The sequence below is a fragment of the Jaculus jaculus genome, chromosome 1 (genome assembly GCF_020740685.1).
Source record: "Jaculus jaculus isolate mJacJac1 chromosome 1, mJacJac1.mat.Y.cur, whole genome shotgun sequence".
NCBI classification, from domain to species: Eukaryota; Metazoa; Chordata; class Mammalia; order Rodentia; family Dipodidae; genus Jaculus; species Jaculus jaculus.
In genome coordinates, this window is record NC_059102.1 from 180,176,578 (window position 1) to 180,194,336 (window position 17,759).

A 17,759-nucleotide genomic window follows, 5' to 3' on the forward strand; every position below is an offset into this window, starting at 1 on the left:
GACCTGGGCTGTTAGGCATTGCAGGCAAGCACCTTAACCACTAAGCAATCTCTCCAGCCCCCTTCATTTTTTATTTTTATTTATTTGAGCCAGAAAGAAAGAAGCAGATAGAGAGAAAATGAGCATGCCAGCCACTGCAAATGAACTCCAGACACGTGCGCCACATTGTGCACCTGGCTTATGTGGGTCCTGGGGACTTGAACCTAAGTCCTTTGGCTTTAGAAGCAAGTGCCTTGACAGCTACGCCATCCTTCCACTCCCCCTTTTTTATCCAGGTAGGGCTCACTCTAACCTAGACTAATTTGGAGCTCACTCTATAATCCCAGGCTGTTCTTGAACTCACAGTGATCTTCCTACCTCAGTCTCCCAAGTGCTGGGATTAAAGGCATGTTCCAACACACCTGGCTTTTTTCTACTTTGATGTAATCATTTTTTTCTCCTGTTGTACAGGTCTTTTATAGGCAGCAGGAGCCACTGAGGTCATGAGTGTTATGACCACTTTGTATCTGGAAGGCAATATTGCAAAGCACTCTTCCTCTACCTTTGGCTCATATACTTTCTGTCACCTTTTCCACAATGGTCCCTGAGCCTTGGAGGATGTGATAGAGATGTCTTATTTAGGGGACTGGAGAGATGGCTTAGTGGTTAAGATACTTGTGTGAGAGGACTAAGGACCCAGATTGGATCCCCTAGTACCCATGTAAGCCACATGCATAGGGGTCGCATGCATCTGGAGTTCATTTGCAGTGGCTGGAGGCCCTGAAGCAGCCATTCTATCTCTTATCTGCCTCCCCCATAAATGGGCGTAATATATTCATTTGGCCAGATAGCAGTAATAATTTCCTAGGGCTTGTCACTTTCCCTGTGATAGGCTTTTGATTAGGTTTTTTGTACCAGGCAGGAATTCACTCCCTTAGAGGGGACCTCAAGTCTAATCAGACGTTCCATCATTGCACCATTTGTCATATTTGGCCTGGCTGTCCAGCCATAAGCTTGCAGTGTCCACTGCTGGTAAAGACCCTTGATGACTTTTTCCCTCCAACAGGCTGCATAGTTTTTTTCAGCATCATGACAGCTAGTCAACAGGGAGGGTTTCCAGCTCAGCTCCAGCTTGATATCCTCCAACTGCTTTCTTGTATCTGAAATGACTTATCTTCCCTTGAGAAGTCAAGGTCCTCAGTTAGACATGGTGGAACACACCTGTAATCCCAGGCAGGAGTACAAGTTCAAGGTCAGCTGGGTCACACAATGAGACCTTTGTTAAAAGTAAAGAAGGGCTGGAGAGATGGCTTAACAGTTAAGGTACTTGCCTGTGAAACCTAAGGACCCAGGTTCAATTTTCCAGGACCCACATAAGCCAGTTGTACAAGGTGGTGCATGCCTCTGGAGTTCAATTGCAGTGGCTAGAGGTCCTGGCACACCAAGTCTCTCTCTCTCCCTCTCTTTGTCTCTCTCTCTCTCTCATAAAAAAAAATAATAATAATCAAGGCAAGACCATTCAATGATCATCCTAATTGTCTCAGAATGGTCCAGACCTACTAGGTAGTTTTAAAACTATTCTTAAGCAATAAACTCCTTCAAGGAATATACCCAGTTGATTAATTCATATGACAACCATTTCATTTTTTAAATTCTATTATCATTAGGCTTAAGAAACAAACTGTAGAGTACTGTCTTGATATTTTATGACTTAAAAGGCACACATATCAGTGCCCCCTTCCTTCCTCTCTGTTTGGTTCCTTCTGTCCTGTTCTCAGCTACTCATACATTTTTGGGCCTGTATGAGACATTTTATTATAGCTTGTCTCAAGACTTTTGGAAGTAGGCAAAATATGAAAAATAAGCCCAGTAGTCCAGCATGCTTTGGGATTCTAAATAAGTCTTGAAAAAACAAACCCTGAGGGCTGGAGAGATGTTCATCAGTTAAGGCACTTGTTTGCAAGGCCTGATGGTCTGGGTTCAACTCTCCAGTGCCCACTTAAAGCTGGGTGCATGCTTCTGGAGTTCATTTACAGTGGCAAGAGCCCCTAGTGCGCCCATCCCCCCTCCCTCTATCTCAAATAAAAAAAAAAAATTTAATGAATGAACCAAGCTGGGCATGGTGGCACACGCCTTTAATCCCAGCACTTGGTAGACAGAGGAAGGAGGATCACCAAGAGTGTGAGGCCACCCTGACAAGACAGTGAAATCCAGGTCAGCCTGAGCTAGAGTGAGACCCTACCAAAAAAAAAAAGAATGAATGAACCAGTATCAATAAAATGTAATTGCTTTTTTTAAAACCTTGACTTAAGAGAATTTTAACTTCCCCTTTTATTCTTTTCTTATTATTTTTGAAGCATGAGAATGAAACCAGGACCTTATGCATGCCAGACAAGCTCTCTACCATTGAGCCACATCTTAAGTATGTGGTTTGTTGAAACAAAGTCTCTTTTTGTAGCCCAAGCTGGCCTCAAACTTGGGATCATTCTGCTTCAGCCTCCTGGTTTGGTTTCCTTTTTAAATCTTGGTCCTTGTCCCGCTGTGTCCAGTGTAGTAGAATATCCTTTCTCTGTTTTCCTCTTGATGTCACTTTGTGACCCTCTGATAATTTTCTATTCATGACTTAGATCATACATTAGGATTTAGAACTAATATTTATTTCCTCACCTTGATGAAGATAATGATGAAAATACTTGCAGAGACATATAAAGCCAAAATTGACACAAGGAACTCATGTCAGATCAAAGACAGAATTGCCTGGTGTACAACTTTCGTAGCTGAAGGTTCTAGCTGTTGGTCTGGTATGGTACATGGCATTAATGAAAAGAAAGGAATGCTCACCAAAGTCCCCACCTCTTTTAAAGTCTGGGCTCAGAAGCCTCCTTTAAGCCTCATTCTCCCAGGCTGCTCTTTGAACTTTGTAGTCTAAAAACTCTAGACTAGGGTCTTGCAGCAATGCTCCCGTAAACCCTGGGTTTTTGTCTGTGCGTAGTCACAGACACAGGTGCTTATAGTTACCCGTGGTTGTGTGTTCATAGCTTCTTCTGAAGGTAAAATTCTAAAATTTCTTTTCAGATGCTGAAAAAGGAAGAAGCAATTCCATGGCCTGGTACATTAGCAATTGTTCATTCCTATATCGCCTACAAAGCAGGTAAGACCTACCTCCTTAAAATGTTACTGGAGCCGGGCGTGGTGGCACACGCCTTTAATCCCAGCACTCGGGAGGCAGAGGTAGGAGGATCACCCTGAGTTCGAGGCCACCTGAGACTACATAGTTAATTCCAGCTGAGCCTGGGCCAGAGTGAGACCCTACCTCAAAAAACCAGTAAAAAAAAACAAAAAAAGTTACCGGAAGGCAATAGTTGTTTTGTTTTCAAAGAAAAATGACAACCTCTTGCGCAATGGAGTGGAAAGTTTGCATATCCCCCTCTTGAGAGGGAAAATTTTACACTGTAGTATCTTATGCATGTGAAGCCTGGCCCAAGCCATAGTGGATCTTTCTAGCATACAAGAACAAGGAAAAGCCCAGGTGGACAGGCTCTGTGTCCTAGCTGTGCCACTCAGAACATTTTGGCCCAGGGTTGGGGGTGGGGGCAGGTATCTTCTTTGACAAGCATTCTGAATGTGGCAATCTTTTCAAAGAATTTGTTAAAAATTGTTCCTGGTATTTTTTCCCCAGCAAAAGAAGAGGAGAAACAGAAGTTACTTAAATGGAGTTCAGATTTAAAGCAGGAACGAGAACAATTAGAACAGAAGGTGAAGCAGCTCAGCAGCTCTATAAGTGTAAGTCAGCCCCTTTCTCCAGCGACAGACACACAGACAGCGTGCAGGCGCGCCCACATCCATAACAGTATGTGTGGACCCAGGGCCTGGTTCTGGACGTTCTGCTTACCAGAGTGATGAACTTGGGCAGGTGCAAAGTTTTCCTAAGTACATACAGTGGACAGGTGGCATGGGGTGCCTTCCCCAAGCTCTGGAGTGGCCTCTTGTCTGCAGTCTGAGAGGATTCTTGGACTCCATGCTGAAGAAATTTGGTAGCAGGGGTTGGGAATGTTGGTACAGTGTTTGCCTTAGCATGCACAAATCCCCAAGTTTAATCACCAGCACTGCTTTTAAAAAAACATGGTAAATCCCAAGGTGAGTTGTAGTCCAGCCTCTACTACATCAGACATTGTCTCGAGGGGGTGCTAGGGAAGAGCAGGTAATAGCTGACCACCACCTCCGCACCTGCATACTCCTGACAGAGTTTGGGAGGAGCTTAAAACCTCATGTGGCCTTGAGTTCATACCTAGCAATCCCCTCCGTGTGACTCCTTTCAGGTATCTGATCTCCCAGGGCCAGCCATGATGTGGCCCCTTCCTTCCCATCACACTGAGCTCATTGCCTCCCCTTGTTTTCTTGACCAGTATGAGGATGAGGAAGAGGGGTTTCTAGAGTCAAGTATGAGAACATTGCCCAGGCTGGCCCATCTGAGTTGAGAAGGTTGTACTCGCAGCAGGGCCACTGTGCCCTTTCCAACAGGAGTGTTTTCTTCTGCACTGAGTAGGTCTCCCTAGTTGGAGAGGGGTGGCCTCAGCTCTCACAGACACCAGGCAGTGGAGGCCGGTGAGCTCTTCCACTCACCTGCTTTCTCCTCCTCACAATTACCTACCTGTGGCAGGCAGATTTAATAGCTCTCTCCTGCCAAAAGCAAAAGCCAGCAACTGTGGGAGGCTAAGGGCAAAAACTGCAAGTCAGTGACTATTGTAGTGAGGTTCACATTGCTGGCAGAAATCACCTGACCAAAAGCAGCTTGTGGAGGAAAAAGGGTTTATTTTGGCTTACAGACTTGAGGAGAAAATAACAACATGAGCAGAGGGTGAACATCACCCCCTGGCCAACATATAGTGGACAACAGCAACAGGGGAGTATGCCAAACACTGGCAAGGGGACACTGGCTATAACACCCAAAAGCCCACCCCCAACAATACACTGCCTCCAGAAGGCGTTAATCCCCAAATCTCTACCAGCTAGGACCCTAGCATTGAGAACACCTGTTTATAGGGGACACCTGAATCAAACTGCCACAGTGAACAAGCAGGAGGGGCTGGTTTTGTTGGCTGCGGTCCTTTAGCTTTGAGCTATCTCAAGTTCTCTGTCACGGACCTGCCCAAGCCCTGCTTTACAATTCTGAGAAAATGATCCTCTGCAGACCTTCAAGTCACCCCAACTATCATTGGCTCCTTTTCTTTGCGTGTGTATGTGTATGTTTTGTTTTGTTTGTCTGTTTGTTTGCTTCTTTGTTTTGGGGATGGAATCTCACTGTATCCCAGGCTGATCTGGAGTTCACTTTATAGCCCTAGCTAGCTTTGTATTCAAAGTGGTCATCCTGCCTTAGCCTCCTGCATGCTGGGATTAAAGGCAAGAGCCACTGAGCTCAACTGTGTATGCATGTTTTCATGTGTGTACCAGTGGAGGCCAGAAGTTAACACTGTATGCCTTTCTCAGTTGCTCTCTACTTACCTACTAAAGCAGGGTCTCACTTTAACCCAGAGCTTGCGCATTCATCCAGTCTAAGCAGCCAGCTTAGACTGGGGTCTCCTGCCTCTGTCTCCCAAGCTAGAATTATAAACATCCCACTAGACCCACGTGGGGTGGGTTCTGGGGATCTGAACTCCAGTCCCCATACCTGTAGGTGCTTTATCCACTGAGTCATGTCCCCACCCCCACTGGCTTCTTTTCTATTCTGGAGAGTTCAGTCCAGTTCTGAAGTCTCCACCATTGGCAGAAGCAAATCAACACATGTCCAAGCAGCTTCAGGGTAGCTGTAGTAATTGACCTTTACTCCATAGTGTTATGGGAGCAGAGCAGCATTGATGGTAAGTGCTGGTGTCAAGTGGACTTGGCTTTCACCTCACCCACTTGCCCCTCCTCTTGTGCCCACCTCCTTTGGTAGTAGTCGCCCATTCCAGGTAGAACAGAGCCACTTCTAGGGGTTGCATACTAGCCCACAGGGGTTCTGTCTGGGGCCACTCCCTTCTGGAGCACAAGGTGTGTTAAAAAGCAGCAGACTCAGTGCCTGTCCTTCTTGTTGGCTGCAGAAATGCATGGAAATGAAGAGCACCATCTTAGCCCGGCAGAAAGAGATGCATAGCTCCCTGGAAAAGGTAAAACAGCTGATTCGCCTCATCCACGGCATTGACCTCTCCAAACCTGTAGACTCTGAGGCCACCGTGGGGGCCATCTCCAACGGCCCGGACTGCACCCTCCCTGCCAACGCTGCCACCTCCACGCCAGCCCCCTCCCCCTCTTCGCAGAGCTGCACCGTGAACTGTAACCAGGGGGAAGAGACTAAATAACAGAGCGCGGAGACGCCCCAGGATCCCGGCGGCGAGGAGAGCAGCGCTGAAGACTCAGCACAGCAAAGCCGGATTTCTTCTGGAAAGTACAGAATTCTTTTGGTTCTTTGGTTCCAGAGAGAGAGAAGATGCTTGTGCCAGGTGGCACCCGAGTTTGCCAATTGATCCTTCTTATTCTGTGTGTACATGCAAAGATTGGACCATGTTACATGAAATAGTGCCAGCTGGGGGTTCTTTGCCAGCACCATGCCAAGTGAAATAATATATTTACTCTCTCTATTATACACCAGTGTGTGCCTGCAGCAGCCTCCACAGCCACGGTGGGTTTGTTTCTGTTTTGTTGGGTGGGAAGCAGGGACGGGTGGAGGGAGGAGAGCAGGTTTCAGATCTTTGTTTAGGTAGAGAAGACAAGTCCAAAGAGCGTGTGGGCTTTCCTGTTTCTAAACTGTCACCACTATAAAACCAAAAAAAAAAAAAAAAAAAAAAAAAGGAAATCAAGATTTAACCCCGTGCCCAGAAGGGGGGAGGGGAAGGTCTGGGAGGGAGTGAGGGTGGGAAAGTATATCACATAAGCAGTATTTACTCTTGTCTGGAGGGGGACCTAGTGCAAAGAGATGGACACCAAGAACAGCCACTGGGTTCTCCTCCCATCTCCCCTCCTACTGCGGTGCCGCCTCCCTCCCTCCTGTGGCCTCCAGTAGACCCTGCCCCTGCTTGGTGTAGTGTGCAGCAGCCCAAGGTGACCGTCCCTCCCAGAGAACAAGGCAGGCCAGGCCCTGCTGAGGCAGGGAAGGAAGGGGTGGTCTAGAGAGGAAAACAGGCGGATCAGTGATTTTACTTGAAAACAAGCTCCATCCCTTTTTATATTTCTAAGAAGAGAAGATTCTGAGTGAAGCAGCACGCAGCCCCGGTGTGTGTGAGTTGAATGGAGATATTTCTTTCTCTCTTTTTTTTAATTTTTGTTTTTGTTCTTGTTTTCTTTAAACAAAGTTTTATTTTGTTATTTACTTTTTGGTAACAAGAACTAAAGTAAGGAATAGAAAAGCTGTTTTTCAGGCTGACAGTCCGATTAAGGGTAGCAAGACCTTGCATGGTAGAATAGGAGTCATAGTGTCAGTGAGGTCCAGTGAGTCTTTGTGAGTCCTTGTGTCATCGTTCGGGCACTGTTTTGTTTCTTTTGTTTTGTTTTGTTTTTTGTTTTTTTTTTTTTGGTTTTTTTTTTTGTTCTGTTTGTTTGTTTTTCTTTTTTATGCAAGGGCAAAAATCTTTGTATCTGGGGGAAAAACAACTTTTTTTAATTAAAAAGGAAAATAAAAGATATTGAGGTCTTCCTAGTGTTACTTAAATTAAGATCAAGGTAAGAAACATTGTAAAAAAAATTACAAAAGTGCTATTTGTTTCCTAAAAACAGTGATTTCTATTAAAAAGGTGTCAGAACTGGAGAAAATGCCGTGTAGTTACAATTTCTTAGCACAGAAGCTGCTGATCATGATGACATTTTGCTGTGTTTGTGTCTCTAGACTGGTGGGCCAGTCTCCACCAAGGGCCCGAGGCCTCCCCTCCCTTCTCAGAGCAGACTGTGCTTCCTGGTGCAGGGACCTTGTCTCCTGTGTCTGATGCCCAGATGGAGCGTGCATGGTGTCAGGGCCTCACCCCTGGTCTCTTCAGATTTTGATAGAGCAATGGCTGGTGTCTGAATATGACCCTACCTTTGGTGCTGCTCTCCATCTTTCAGCCACCAGCATTCTGCATGCCTCGGGGGCCCCTCTCGGGACCTGCTGGTGAGGATCCTAGTTGCCTGTGTAGCCTGGCCTTGGGGAGGGTGTGGGGTGCAGGCTGGCTGCATCGAAACAAGAAGGAGATGTTTTGAGCATCCATGTATCTTTGAGAGCCCATATGGCCTTCAAGTTGATCTTGCCTTTGAAGAGAGGTTTAAAGCCCCAGCTACTTTCGATGCCCACACCAGTGTTGAGATATACCCCAGTCTGCCCACTCTCATGCTTTCTGGGTAACCCTGAGCTACAACTGTACTTGCCTTGGTTTGGTCTGCTGTGACCTTTCCTTGGGAAAACCAGGGTTTTGAAAGGCTCAGATCATCTTTCCCGCCAATCCGGCAGGGAAGTAAGCCCATGAGATACATGTGCTGTCACCGGAGACCTTTGACCATTGCATGTCCTTGCTTGAAGGGTCGGAGGCCAAGGCTCTATCCTCTGGCCCAATAGCAGCATCTCTCTGAGCCCACCCAGGTCCCATGAGGGCGAGTCTAACAGGGCCCCTTCTCCTATGCCAAGTTACGTGCAGAGAGAAAGCGCTAGATCCTGACTGCAAGTACAACAGAGACGAGATGCTTTTGAGAGTGAATGAGGCCCAGGCACATCATCTGTCCTGCCAGGGTGCGAGAGGGAGTGCAGGTTGGCTGTGTAAACCTTAGAGCCAGGCTCTTGGCTGCAGGTAGGCTGCAAGAAGCAGAAGCCCCTTCTCATTCAGAAACCAAGGTGCTAAGTCCCGTCGGGGAACTGTGGTGGTGCCTGGACTAGTTGGAGGAATCCTTGGCAGGGGATCAAAGACCAGCGGCAGCTGATGCCATCACAGCCCTCCCCTTGTGCTTGTCTGGGCTTATTGGCTGGGGCTTGCCACACAATGCCTGCCTTGGCTGGAAAGAGGTTGTGAAGCCATCATCACTAGAAGCCTTTGCCCCAGAAGAGCTGCCGGTGACTCACCAGGACTTGAGCAGTGTTGACTCCCTTCTTCCTCAAGTTTGGCATTGAGCTGCGTTGTGAGTCAAAGTGTACAGTCCAAAATGCATCCCTGCTGCAGACTCCATTCCAGAGCACCACTTTACTTAAAGAAAGCCCTGCTCTGCTCATTCCATAGGCTTTTCCTTCACTGCGCTGCTGAGCACAGGGTCCCCCGGGCCTGTGAGTGCCTATGACCACCTGGGACACACACTCACCTGAGCTTCCTTCTTTTCTTCCTCAGCCCAGAGTCTGCCACTTCAGGCCACATGGGAATGTGGCAGCAGCTGGTTTTGCACTCACTTCAGAGGGCCCTGGAGTGGGAATCCCTTATTCCTTCTGATCAGGACTAAACTCTGAAGGCAGTGGCTGGTCAGCAGCTGTCATTCCTACCTTTGTATCTTGCCCCGCAGGCCCTTTACCTTTCCAGCAAGCCTGCTGGGTCTTGCCTCACCTCTGCTGAGCTCATCCAGTTCTCTCTTCCTCCTTCCTGAGCAGGCCCTCTGGGGTAAGCCTGCTGATGCTAGCTTCCAGGGGCAGCCCCTGATTGACCTCAGCTGTGTGGGGCCTGGCTCTAGGGCTGCAGACAACCAGCTGGGCAGCCTCCACTGGCCCCATCTCAGTGTCTGGTTTCCTTGCAGGGCTACCTCTCTGTCCCTGCTGCTTCTTGGCTCAGCCCCACCATTCTGAGCAGAAGACAGGCACACACCCAGTGCTGCCGCTGGGGTGACTATTTCCAGCTCACTCGTCTCTGCACGCAGAGCTGCTTCTCCACCTCTCTCATATGTCCTCTCACCTCGGCGGGGCCATGGGAGCCTCCTTGGCTCTCGCCACTAGGCCCCCAGCTCACACTCTGAAGCAGTCCCTTCCCTTCAGGTCTTCTCACCTGTCTAGGTCTAAGGGCTGAACTCCGAAGACTTTTCCCCCCAGGGGCAGGAGGCTCCCATGGCTTCTGTTAGATGCAGGCAACTTGGCTTTGTGTAAATGACTGTGAACCTTATCCCCACGCCTCAGCTGGACATCCTTGGCAGGAAACAGGAGTTCCACTCTAACCCTGATTTACAACCTGTGTGCCCCTGTGAGCTCCTATCCAAGAAGGTAGTGGGTGGCCCCTGGGAAGATTCCTCTGCCCTCCTCCCCCCAGGTGGGCATGCCTTTGATCGTAGCTTTCAAGTGGAAGGACCAGCTTGCAATCCCACCTTGCCGGTGTCCCTGCTCTCAGCCCACGGTGAGCTGCAGTCAGGTGTGTAGGGGATAGGACCACCGCCACCACCACCATGGGCAGGCAAAGGCCAAGCTCGGAGCAGAGGAGAGCCAGCCAGCCCCCAGTCCTGTCTCTTGTCCATGCTCTTTGTGATTTCAGTCTTGGTAGAATTTGTATTTGGAGTATTGTGCTTCAAAGTTTTTGTTTTTGTTTGTTTGGTTTTTGTTTTAAGGGGGTGGGGGGAATACAGAGCAGCTGATCAATTTGTATTTATTTATTTTAACATTTTACTAAATAAAGCCAAATAAAGTCTCTCAGCCTCCTGGTGTGTTGGGTTTGGGGCAGGGGAGGGTGGACAAGACACTGGAGTTCCCAGTCTGCCCTTCCGTGGATGGACACTGCCTGGTAAGGGCCCAGACTATCCTGAGACTCGAGCAGTCACACATGCTACCCACTGATGCCCTCGGGCCCTCGATCTCCCAAACAAGGAGCACAAAAATAGTCCTTACAAAACTTTATTATGAAAAAGGAGGAGGGAACCAGCCCCAATCCAGCTGGAGCACAGGGAGGCTGAACAGCAGCAAGGAGAGGACCCAGGACCCCCTCAGGTGCTCCACCCAGCTCTTCCCAAACCCACCTTAAATAATTTAAATAGCAGTTCTATGGACGGTGGGAGGGGCCCGCCAGGGTGCAAGGTGTCTGAGGGAGCGAGCCAGGGGCCCCGCTTGCTGAGCTCAGGCCGGGCCTTGGGGCTGCCGCAGGGCAGTGAGGTATTTGAGGGCAGCGGCCCCGTAGCGGCGAGACAAGTCCTGGTGGAACTCCTCCTTGAGGGTCTGCAGACAGTCTCTGTAGGTGAAGCTGGAGCGGAAGCGGGAGATGTCCAGGCTTGGAGCGTGGGGCAAGTGGATGGCGAAGGCCTCCGGCAACACCAGAAACTCGTATCCCTGCAAGAATGGGGGCAGAAGGTGCCTCTCTGGGGCCAGGTCCCGACAGCCTAGGTGAGAGCCCACCAGGCGCAGAACGCGGGCCCAGGGGGTTCGCAGGGCGCCCTCCTCACCTGCGCATCCAACTCCACGATGTGGGCCACCTTGTTCCAGCCAAAGCCCACAAAGCGAGAGTCATAGCGGGGACAGTCACGGGCCACCACCACATAGGGTTCGTAGTCAGCTGCCCACTGCACCTGGTATGGCTTCTGGGCCTCCCGCCAGCGGGCATAGTCAGTGGGTGCGTGACCCCGGGGCCACTCGTGGTACCTGCGCAGCAGAATGAGGTGGGGGCAAGGCTTGAGGCTAGGGGCCTCCAGGCTCATGGGGTGGGGCCTGAGCCGAGCAGAGCAGTGCAGAGGGCTCTCCTACCGGAAGGTGTAGAGGGATCCCGCATCCAGCAAGGCCAACAGCTCCGCCTTGGAGCTGGGGAAGCTGAAGCGGTAGTGCAGGGTCTCAAATGCCGGCACCACCAGAGCGGTCTTCCGCCCTCCGCCCAGCCCCAGCTGCTCGATGGAGACCCTGGAGAGGAGCACGCATGGGGCACAGGGAGACGCATAAGCGTGCTTAACTCTGACAGCATCCACCCCAAGTGCCACTATCCTCTCCCACCCTCTGGGACTACGCCCCACCTGAGGTAGTCGTAGAGGGAGTAGGCAGGCAAGAAGTCAATGTCACTGAGGAAGACATAAGGCGTGAGGGCCTGGGCCAAGGCCACATTGCGGAGCTGGTTGACAGGGTAGAAGGCACCCTCCCGGTATACCACATGGTAGGCCACATTCTGCCGGGCAGAGAGCACTGGAGAGGCCTCAACGAAGCGCAGGAACTGCTGGGCCTCTGCGTCTGTCAGATACAAGGCCAGGCTCATAGGACCTGGCCAGTGCCTGCACAGGGCTTCCAGCATCTGCAGCCTGGGGTGAAGGGTGTGGTCAGCCCAATTTTCCACCCCTGGTGTCCAGGAGCCCAGGGAGGGCTGGAAAACCTCCCCACCCTCAGGTGACTGAGCATCTATCTAGCTGCTTGGTCTTTGTTGTTTGGGGGCTGGGATTAAAGGCGTGCGCCAGGCTTTATCTAGTCTTTCTTAATATTCACAACTACCCCCCAGGTTAGCACCTCTTCGAATCACAAAGACTCTGAAGCCAAACTCTCTCCAACAAAGCCAGTGTTTCCAACCTGACACTTCTGGGGACAGGCAGCTCATCAGCACAGCATCAGGCTACCAGATGCAACCTTCCTCTCTAAAATCCACAGGCCCAGCCCAGGCCATAATACTGGGGGCTGGCCCTAGCACCCTCACCGATCCATGGAGAGCTGGGCCACCAAAGTGACATCGTGAGGATGGGGAGGCAGAGGCTGGTGGGGCAGGAAGGTGATGTGCACCCGGTGCACAGTGAGCTGCTGTCGCCGGAACTCAAAGCAGGGGTCTTCCTCGTCCAGCTGCGCCAGGGCCTGTTGCAACTGAGAAGGGGGGGGGGGGTGAGCAAGGAGTGAAGGAGCAGGGCTGGCACAGGACAAAATATCCCACAGAGCAGAAAGGGGAGGTGGCCCCTTCTCACCTGCTCAGCCCCAGGTGGGAGCTGGCTGGGACATCCAATGAGGTCTCTCCTCAGCAGCTTCCCGTCGTACCCCAGGAAAGTCAGGTACAAGTTGCGGAAGAACGCTGCATGTTTATTCTTCACCCGAAGTTTCTTGGGTGAATTCCAGTGGATCACCTAGGACCCGAGAAGGGAGGCATCAATAGGGGGATGAGAACAGAGAGGGGCAAGAGTCATCCTATGGTCCCTACTCAGCCCCTACCCCACTTGCCTTGAGGTCAGCCGCCTCCAAGTAGCAGCGCTCAGCCAGCGTGTGCTCTGACAGCTGCACGTTCCAGACGCAGGGCAGGGGCTGCACCAGGTCCGGGTGCTCCTTGATGACAGCATTGAAGATGTCCTGAACGGAGACAACTACACATCTTAGCCCCAGCTTGCCCCTCCTCTGCACCCCCCAGCCCTGCCCTCCCCAAGAAAGGTTGTTTCTTCCAGACCTGGTCAGCTAGGGAGGTGGCAGGCAGGGCAAGGAGCTCCCGCTTGGCTGTCCGCTTCCACATCTGCTCCCAGCCAGCTTGCCTAAGTCGGTCCAGCCGCAGCAGGATCACACCTGTCAATGGGGAGATGTTGTTATGCCCACCAGCCACAGCCAGCTCCTGGGAGACAGAGCAAGGGTCACGAAGGGGTCTTCTGACTGTAACACTTTGCAGTACTGGGTGAACCCAGGACCTCACACATTCTAAGTGAACTCTACCACCAAGCTACATCTCCAGCTTCTATTTTATTTATTTATTATTTTTATTTTGGGGGTTTTCAAGGTAGTGTCTCGCTCTAGCTCAGGCTGACCTGGAATTCACTATGTAGTCTCAGGGTGGCCTCAAACTCACAGCGATCCTCCTACCTCTGCCTCCTGAGTGCCGAGATTAAAGGTGTGCACCACCACACCCGGCTTCTATTTTATTTTGAAACAGAGTCTCACTAAATTATCCAGGCTGACCCTGAACCTGTGACTCAGCTTCTCAAGCATCTGGGGTTACCAGCGACAGGACTGCATGTCTTTGACTGGTACAGTCATGTGTTGTGCAATGACACTTTGGATAATATAACACATAAATTGAAGTCAAAACTTATCACTTGGTATTTTTCAGTATAGTGGCCTGGGATCAACAGGTCACACCACAGCCTGGTGAGTAGTAAGTGATCCCATCTAGGTTTATGTAAATACATTCCATGGTGTTTGTACACCAACCTCATTGCCTAATGTCGAATTTCTCAGGACATGTCTCCATAGTTAACAAGGAACTGTGTTTTCTGATGGTTCAGATATAATCACCCAGAGTCCTTCTGGGTAAAGGGAAGGAGCTTCACACTGCACACTTGGTAATGCCAGGGCTGTCTGAACTCTGTCCATGGAGTGAATGAGAAAACTGAGGCTCAGGGACTAATGAGTTGAGCAATCTTCCTGCACATCCAATGCTGAACTGTTTGGGGGCTCGTTATGCAGTATTCTTTACATAATACTGGTAGACTTCTTCCTGGGGCTGGAGCACTTCCTAGCATTCTGTGCCTTGCACAGTCCTGAGGTCTGGAAGCCTTCCCCACCACTGTCCCCACCTGTGTTAAATCCCCTGCCCAAGGCAGGCCAGGGTCTGTGGTTCTTCCAGATGTTGCCCAGGTACCAGTTGCTTTGGTTCTCCACAAGACCGATCACCTGCTTATCTGGGAGGGGAAGACATGAGGAAGCTGCCTGGGGCTACCTGGGGATGGGGCCTCGGCTAGATTGAGGGGTAAGGTAGGCCAGGGACTGACTAGGGTTAGGTCTTGGGTATCTCACCAGAAAAGTGAGCAAAGAATGCCCAGAGCTCCGCGATGTCAGAGGCGAAGGTGACATCCGTGTCCAGGATAATGGCTTGGGCCAAGCTGGGAGGCAGGACACCAGGCAGGACTAACTTCATTAGCCCATAAAGGCCAGAGTAGTGCTTGTTGGGGATCCAGGAGATCAGGGGCTACAGGTGGGAAGGACAGGGGGTCAGAGAGCAGAGTAGGGAGAACAAGCGCTGGAACCTAAAAGGTGGCACCGTTGAACACACGGTGGATTCCAAAAGGGTGCAGAATTTGAACTGCAGTAGGTGTGATGGGACAGGACCTCTCCCCCTCCCCACCCCCCACCCACCACTGCTGGGCATAAGGAGGTGGGAGCTCCTGCCTTGAGCTTCTCGGCATCATAGAAGCTGACCACCACAGCTGGCACCATCCAGGTGCGGAAAAGAGTCTCCAGGATGTTTCTGGCCACAGCATCAGTCACCAGGTGGAGATGCAGCGGGTTTTTCCTTTGGGGTGGAACAATACAGGGTGATCTCTCCCCCAGGAACCCAAAGGTGAAGAACTCAAGTCTTCTGCACGGAGCTCCTGTGGGGTGCTCTGATGGCCACCCCTGACAGGCAGAGGCGAGACGGTTCTCAGGTCACAGACTGAAGCTCTGAAGACAGTGATTTGCCCAAGTCGTTGTTCCCCACCCAGCGCCTGACCCTCTTCCAGGAGCGCCTTAGCTGTACCTGTAGAAGAGCAGCGACTTCACCAGGGTGACGGCCTCTCTGCTGGAGTTGTGTCCTGCGCACACGATGGCCACATGCAAGAGCTGGGGGGCAGACACCTAGGTGGGCAGCAGTCCCCCCACCTCTACTGCCTGCCTTCTCACTAGGCAAGTGTGGAGAAGGGCAGCGCCTGCATCCCACAATTGAGGAACACAGAGGACAGGAGCAGAGGGGGCGCGCACTCCAAGCATTGCGTTCCCAGTTGGACGGCCGGTGCCAAGGCAGATGCCAGGTGTTGTGATAACCACTGGTGCAGGAGAGGGGTCTGAGCTGGAGGTACAGGGCCCTTTGGAGAGCAACCACCAGGCCGTGGGCACCTACCTCGCACTTGGGTGGCAGCGGCGGCTGCGGGGCGCAGGCGGAGTGGTTGAGGCCGGCTGGCGGGCCTCCATCAAGGACAGTAGCTCTCCGCAGCCCGTCTAAAAGGACACGTGGCGTGAGCGGGCACAGCTTGCCCACACACCCCCCCCCCCCCCCGCCGAGCGCTCGCCGGGCTCGGGGCGCTCACACTCGGGGTACCCGCCGAACAGGAAGAACCCGATGAGCAGCAGCAGCAGCGCGCCGGCCCCCAGTGCGCGGGGGCGCCCTCGGAGCAGCATGGCCGTCTGCGGGGCGCTCAGGGCGGCGCGCCACCCCAGGCTGCGGGCTCCATCGCGGGCCCTGCGGACCGACGAGAAGAGGAGGGTCAGCCCTGGACAGGGGGGGCCGACGGCCGCCGCCTGGGTCGTCCTTCCCGCGCAGAGCCGCCTCCCTCACCTGCTGCCGCGGCTCCTGGGCTGGGCTGGCCTTGCAGCCGGGCCGGGGTGCGCGGACTCCCGGAGAGGCGCGGGCCAGCCCCGCCCCCAACCTGGGCTCAGGTTTCACCTCCACTTGGCTGAGCGCGAGGGGGCGGGGAGACCCCTGGGCCTGGCACCGCCCCTGCCCCGCGTCCGACAGTCCCGCAGCCCAGGAGGCATCTGGAACTCTCCCCCCCTTTTCGAGTTGTTTTCCATCGAGGACACGGCTATCCTGGAAGACCCTGTCCTCCAACCTGTCCTGAGCACATCCCTTGGGACCTCCATCTTCTCCCCCTAAGGGGAGAGCGGATGATCGCGGCAAGGGATCAAAGGGGCAGCTGGAGCACCGCCGCCCAGTTTGGGGGATGGGATCGGAATGTCGGGGACACCTGCTCCGGCTGGGGACAGGAGGCGGGGCCTGCCGGTACCTGGAGTCTCTGCCTTCCTCCCTGACCCCTGAGTCCAGATGGACGGACCTGGCCCTGCGGCGGCCTGGAGAGCTGTGGCAAAGCGGCCTTTTAAAGGCCACCTCCGGCAACCTGGCCAAGGGCCTCACTGCGGCCTGGGCAGGGCCCGGGATCCACCACCTTTGTCTAGAGTGTTAGGATTTAGCCCAGCGCCAGGGCCGAGATGACTTTCTCCCTGCCCTTCTCTTTCTTCCACCCCTCAGCGGGCCCCGGCTAAGCTCTGGCCTTGGAGGGGTGCTGAGCCCGGTGAAGGAGAACAGCTATGGTTGGTTGAAGGCATACTGCGTGCCAGGCCCTGGAGCTGTTTGCCAAGCCTCGTCGTAGTGAATCCTCACATCAACCCCAGGACACTGGCAGGATGCTGCGCAGTGTAAAAGCAGCCTGTTACACCAGAGCACCTCCAGCTCCCTTCAGTCCGCGGGGTTCTCCCCTGCCCGTTCCCAGGTTTAGGGTGCCTTTCTCAATCTTCTTGGGAAGGGTCTTCTGCGCAGGATTTGCCTTGACCTTTCTTCTGCCTGGACTGTGCATCGTCTTTCCACAGCCCTTTTAATCTTCTCCAGGCGCTCTCCGGGAGCTGAAGTTGTCTGTATCCCGTGCTTGTCTCCTAGAGTGGAAGCTGCTCCAGGGCTTTGTCTGTCTTGTCCTGAGCTGCCACCCCAGGGCACACATTCCAAGTGCTCAGGCTCTGGAGAGTGGGTGGGAAGTTGAACCTGTTTTCCAAGGACTCCACTGGACCCCACTGAGACCTAGAAAGGGGTTTGGGCTGGGTCTTGCATGAAGCTCAATGTCCAGACCCACATGCAGCCTCTTCAGTACCAGATGGGCTGGGTCATCATGTGGGTCTTGGGAGGCTAGGGATAATGGTTGCTATGGAGACCAATGGTGTCTCCTTGAACATCTAGAAATAGAAAATGGGAAGTTTCCAAGGACAATCTTGGCATCCAGAGTTCTCCTCCCTCCCTGCGGGTACTGAGGACCGAACCCAGGGCCGTGTGCTTGCTATGCTCATTCATTGAGATAAATCCCCAATCCCATCATCCATAGTTTTGAATTGCAGTACCCCATCTTCATCTCCATCCCACAGCTGGGGAGGTGAGGAGACCTACCCCATGGCTTTTATTTATGTTGAATGTGAGGGAGAGGGTTGGGTCACA

General features: G+C 52.3%; 2 protein-coding genes across 10 annotated transcripts in view; one reads left to right on the plus strand and one right to left on the minus strand.

Moving 5' to 3' along the window:
• Positions 1-7,495, plus strand: part of Phf21a (PHD finger protein 21A) — a 261,469-nt gene extending 253,974 nt beyond the window's left edge. For all 8 annotated transcript variants that reach the window (XM_045158358.1, XM_045158336.1, XM_045158344.1 and 5 more), the window contains 3 exons: positions 3,055-3,130; positions 3,659-3,762; positions 6,060-7,495. In XM_045158358.1, coding sequence (XP_045014293.1) covers positions 3,055-3,130; positions 3,659-3,762; positions 6,060-6,317 — 438 coding nt within the window. In that variant the 3' untranslated portion in view covers positions 6,318-7,495. The remainder of the gene's footprint in view (positions 1-3,054; positions 3,131-3,658; positions 3,763-6,059) is intronic.
• A 3,260-nt stretch (positions 7,496-10,755) lies between these two features.
• On the minus strand, positions 10,756-15,961 carry Large2 (LARGE xylosyl- and glucuronyltransferase 2). Of its 2 annotated transcripts, XM_045130322.1 has the most exons (14): positions 15,871-15,961; positions 15,684-15,781; positions 15,324-15,406; positions 14,975-15,098; positions 14,603-14,774; positions 14,383-14,487; positions 13,266-13,378; positions 13,046-13,171; positions 12,796-12,951; positions 12,537-12,697; positions 11,872-12,150; positions 11,612-11,761; positions 11,314-11,509; positions 10,756-11,200 (listed from the first exon to the last, which is right to left on the minus strand). In XM_045130322.1, exons 1-14 carry the CDS (start codon positions 15,959-15,961, stop codon positions 10,991-10,993), a joined length of 2,064 nt encoding a protein of 687 aa, XP_044986257.1. In that variant the 3' UTR covers positions 10,756-10,990. The 2 variants fall into 2 exon arrangements, with proteins under 2 accessions (XP_044986257.1, XP_044986259.1); XM_045130324.1 differs by lacking the exon at positions 14,383-14,487.
• Between the last annotated feature and the right edge of the window lie 1,798 nt (positions 15,962-17,759).